The sequence below is a fragment of the Oncorhynchus mykiss genome, chromosome 20 (genome assembly GCF_057628025.1).
Source record: "Oncorhynchus mykiss isolate SJ-2025 chromosome 20, ASM5762802v1, whole genome shotgun sequence".
Classification (NCBI taxonomy): Eukaryota; Metazoa; Chordata; class Actinopteri; order Salmoniformes; family Salmonidae; genus Oncorhynchus; species Oncorhynchus mykiss.
This window is the reverse complement of record NC_143041.1, coordinates 10,540,855-10,544,946: the sequence shown is the minus strand read 5'-3', so window position 1 is coordinate 10,544,946 and position 4,092 is coordinate 10,540,855. Positions and strand designations below refer to the sequence as shown.

At 46.1% G+C, this 4,092-nt stretch overlaps 1 protein-coding gene across 6 annotated transcripts in view; it reads left to right on the top strand.

The window, feature by feature from the left end:
• Positions 1-3,631, top strand: part of LOC149974375 (trinucleotide repeat-containing gene 6B protein-like) — a 47,928-nt gene extending 44,297 nt beyond the window's left edge. For all 6 annotated transcript variants that reach the window (XM_090212167.1, XM_090212166.1, XM_090212165.1 and 3 more), the window contains 2 exons: positions 1-23; positions 686-3,631. The exon at positions 1-23 is cut by the window's left edge and continues 117 nt beyond it. In XM_090212167.1, the coding sequence (XP_090068293.1) occupies positions 1-23; positions 686-1,247 (585 nt within the window). In that variant the 3' untranslated portion in view covers positions 1,248-3,631. The remainder of the gene's footprint in view (positions 24-685) is intronic.
• Positions 3,632-4,092: the final 461 nt, after the last annotated feature.

The following is a 4,092-nucleotide window of genomic DNA, read 5'->3' as shown; positions in this document are numbered from 1 at the left end:
AAGGCCCAGAGCGCACTACACATGTAAGCCCCTCCTCTCAGCTTATCAATCAGCCTGAGTGGTGTAGTTTTGTAGTTCAGGGCTTCTCAAACTTTTTCATTCGGGGTGCCCCCCCTTTCAGCATTGGGGGAAACACCCAACCCTCCCACATCTATTTCTATGGGCACAAGCACTGTTCATGACAAGCTATTCAGACCCCTGTTTTGGTGGAGGGAATGTTCCTGGTTTAAAGATTATTTCCTGCAGTTGTATACATTTTGTCATGTCTAATGTGTGTTCATTTGATAGTTGTAATTTTATTGTCACTCAAATATCTATGGCCTAAAAAATCAAACATTCGTTAACATGGGCTAATTGATCTAGACATGTAAGGTATGCAATGACTAATGCACGCCCCACAGTTTGGAGCCACTGCTGTAGATGAACAATCTCCAGCTCCATAGATGGACATACCATAGACTGAAAATCAAGGACATTCCATGCTGGCTGTCTGGTGGGCATGGAAAACACTCATTTCGTAGGAATGGGCTGGGGATGGGAATGGGCTGGGGATGGGAATGGGCTGGGGAAAACGTGCTTAGACTTAATGGCGATTACTATAATAAAATGTGAACGCTAATAGATAATAGATGTGAACACAAAACTAACATTCAATCACTCCTTACTCTCTCCTCTCTCTCTCCAGGTGTGTCCTGGGCAATACCACCATCTTGGCCAAGTTTGTGAGCGAAGAGGAGGTCGCTCGCTATTTTGCACATTCCCAGGCGGGAGGGGCAGGGTCCAGCGGAGCAGCCGGGGCCCCAGGATCCAGCGGAGGCCAGGGGGGCCCCACAGGGACAGGTGCCATGGGGGCCAACAGCAGCGGGGAGAGGGAACGAGACAGAACCAGAGAAGGAGAGGGATCTGCCCCTGGAGGAGGAGGTAACGGAGGGGGAGGAGGCAGCTCGGGGCCTGTCAGCTCTGGCTGGCAGAGTTTAGACGGTACAGGAGGCTCCCTGGATCCTACCCCCACCCAGGGGGCCGGCCTGAGTATGTTTGCCCAGTGGAGCAGCAACGGTTCTGGGGGAGGAGGGGTGGCTGGGGGTGTAGAGCCCGGCAGACAGGGTTTGTGGGGAGGGATGGGGGGTGGAGGGTACCCCAGCAGTAGTATGTGGGGGTCCCCTGCCATGGAGGATCGACACCAGATGGGGAGTCCTGCTGCTTTGCTGCCTGGAGACCTGCTAGGAGGAGGGGCTGATTCTATCTGAATGACCACACCTAATACATGAACGCATACATTACGAAAAAACATGCACTTACACAAGTTCTACCACACACACCCAGTGGCCAGTATATTAGGTACATTCATCTAGTACCGGGTCAAACCCCCCTTTGCCTCCAGAATTCTTCGGGGCATGGAAACGTTGCTCAATTGGTATCTAGGGACCTAACGCGTGCCAGGAAAACATTCCCCCACCATTACACCACCAGCCTGTACTGTTGACACCAGGCAGGATGGGGCCATGGACTCATGCTGCTTACACCAGATCCTGACTGCCCTCAGCATGACACAACAGGAACCAGGATTCGTTGGACCAGGCGATTGTCCAGTGTTGGTGACCGTGTGTCCACTGGAGCCGCTTCTTCTTGTTTTTAGCTGATAGGAGTGGAACCCAGTGTGGTAGTCTGATGCAATAGCCCATCAGTGACAAGGACCAACGAGTTGTCTGTTCCGAGATGCCGTTCTGCACACCAGTGTTGTACTGCTCCATTATTTCCCTGTTTATGGCCCGCCTGTTAGCTTGCACTTCTCTTGCCATTCTCCTTCGACCTCTCATCAATGAGCTGTTTTCACCCACAGGACTGCTGCTGACTGGATGTTTTTAGTTTGTCGCTCCATTCTCACTAAACCCTAGACAGTGTTGTGCGTGAAAAGTACAGGAGGCTTCTGAGATACTGGAACCGGTACGCCTAGCACCGACAATCAGGTCTAAGGTCACTTGTTTTTCCCATTCTAGCGTTCAATCGAACAGTAACTGGAATGCCTTGATGCCCGTCTGCCTGCTATATATAGCCAGCCACGGCCACGTGACTTACTGTCTGTAGGAGCAAGCCCTTTTCGGGAACGAGCTGGTGTAACTTATAAACTGGCCACTGAGTGTGCATATACGTTAACACACCGATGAAATGAGTTAATACTACACTGGTCACAAACATGCAGGTCCACTGATGCTAACTGTCACACATTATGTCACGAATAGACGGTGACATGCCAACACTACCCGCACACAAAATCTCTCACACACACACACACATACATTCGCACACCTTTTACCTTTAAATGAAGACTTCAACAGCAAGACTTGAACCGACAGAGGTGGAATCTGTTGGACTGACAGACTCACCTGGATGACTCCTCTTTCTACACCCATGTAATAGAAAAACAGAACTCACACTGAGCATACTGAGCCCCTATCACTCAGGCATGCCCTGTAGAGGAACTAACAACGTGACAACACATGGAGGTCTTCCTATGTGATGTGTAACAACTTATTACAACAACTCTGTACTACACAAACCTACAGGACGTTACAGCGCCGGGCCAGTTGGGCTTACAGTACCTACCTGACCCAACCCGTTCTGACATTCGGAATCACCTTCTCTCCATTTCTCACCAGTTACACACTGCTCTGATGTTTAACAAGCAAAAATGTATCTTCTTGTATGTCATTTTTTTTCCTGTTTGTAAAAAAAAAATGTGGAACAGTGGAAAAATCCAAGATGTCTTTCTTTTTGTTTTTCCTTCAAAATGCTGACCTCGTTCTATATTTTTTCTTACTCAATCAAGTTGGTTATTATGTCATGATGATCACTTATTACTAGCTGTACAATGTTCCCTCCTGCCTGCCTGTGTGAATGTGCTAGGCGTGACGGTATGTTGATGATGATATTGTGAGGCTGTGGGCGCGGTCCACAGCTAAGGAGAAGCGATGCAACAACCAACGGTTGCGTGCCACGTCATCGACTGACAAATTGCTATAACCATTTGATGTGGTTAGCGGATACAACGCCTGAATAGGTATTTTAAGTAAGGTCTGTCTGTCTTCAGCAACGTCTAAGCATAGGAACGCGCCCTGTGTTTGTCGTTGCCGTGGTGAATGTGTTTTTGTCAAAGAGATTCATTCATGATTAACAAGTGGATTCATGATTAACAAGCGAGTGATTGTGAGATAGTGTGTGTGTCTGCAAACACTTGGTAGGCGGACATTTTTTACATCAGGTGTTCCGTGTGTATGTACTTGATGCAGGTGTGTGTGTGGAAAGTTCAAGAACATTGGCACTAATGCATATTTCTCTTAAGTTGTGGTTTTAGCAGAAATATACTTTTTTTGTCTGAATTGCAGTAATATTTTTTTTAAAGAAGCAAACAACTGAAGGCAATTATATTAAGATGCCAAAACCTACCATACCAAGCTGAGCTGGAGCGGTGTTTTGCAAACACGTTAAAGTTACCAATTGTTTTATTTTTTTGTTGTGTATCAATTTAAATTAAGGCGGGCTTTATCACTCCTGTTCAGGTTCTTTTTGTTTGTTTTCAGATTTGACAAAGGAGATAATTAATTTAAGCAAACACAATAAAGGTTGAATTCAACTCTTCGGGTGTCATTGTGTTACATTTTAATACCACACCGCTACCTCAGTGAGTCTGACACACACCCCTCATCTTTACAACTTTTTTTCAGTGACTTGCCCATGATAATTGACCATCCAATGTTATACCTAGGAGTTGAGCTTCCTCAACTTGCTCAATGTTCACACCCTTTATGTACAACTCCAGTTGACGTTTAGGTCTTTAGAGAATGTTTTGAACCAAATACAATGCTATTAGTTTTAGATGTATTTAAGACCAGTTTATTCATCACCCATTCTGATGATGACTGTAACTCCTTATTTAGAATTTAAGGGATCTCACTGGCTTTGGATGCTGACATGGAGAGTGTGGAATCATCTGCATACATTGTAATTTTTGCTTTGTAAGACCAGTGGCAAATCATTAGTAAAATATAGAGGAGTAGGTCCAGTACAACTGCCCTGAGGGACAACACACTGTAC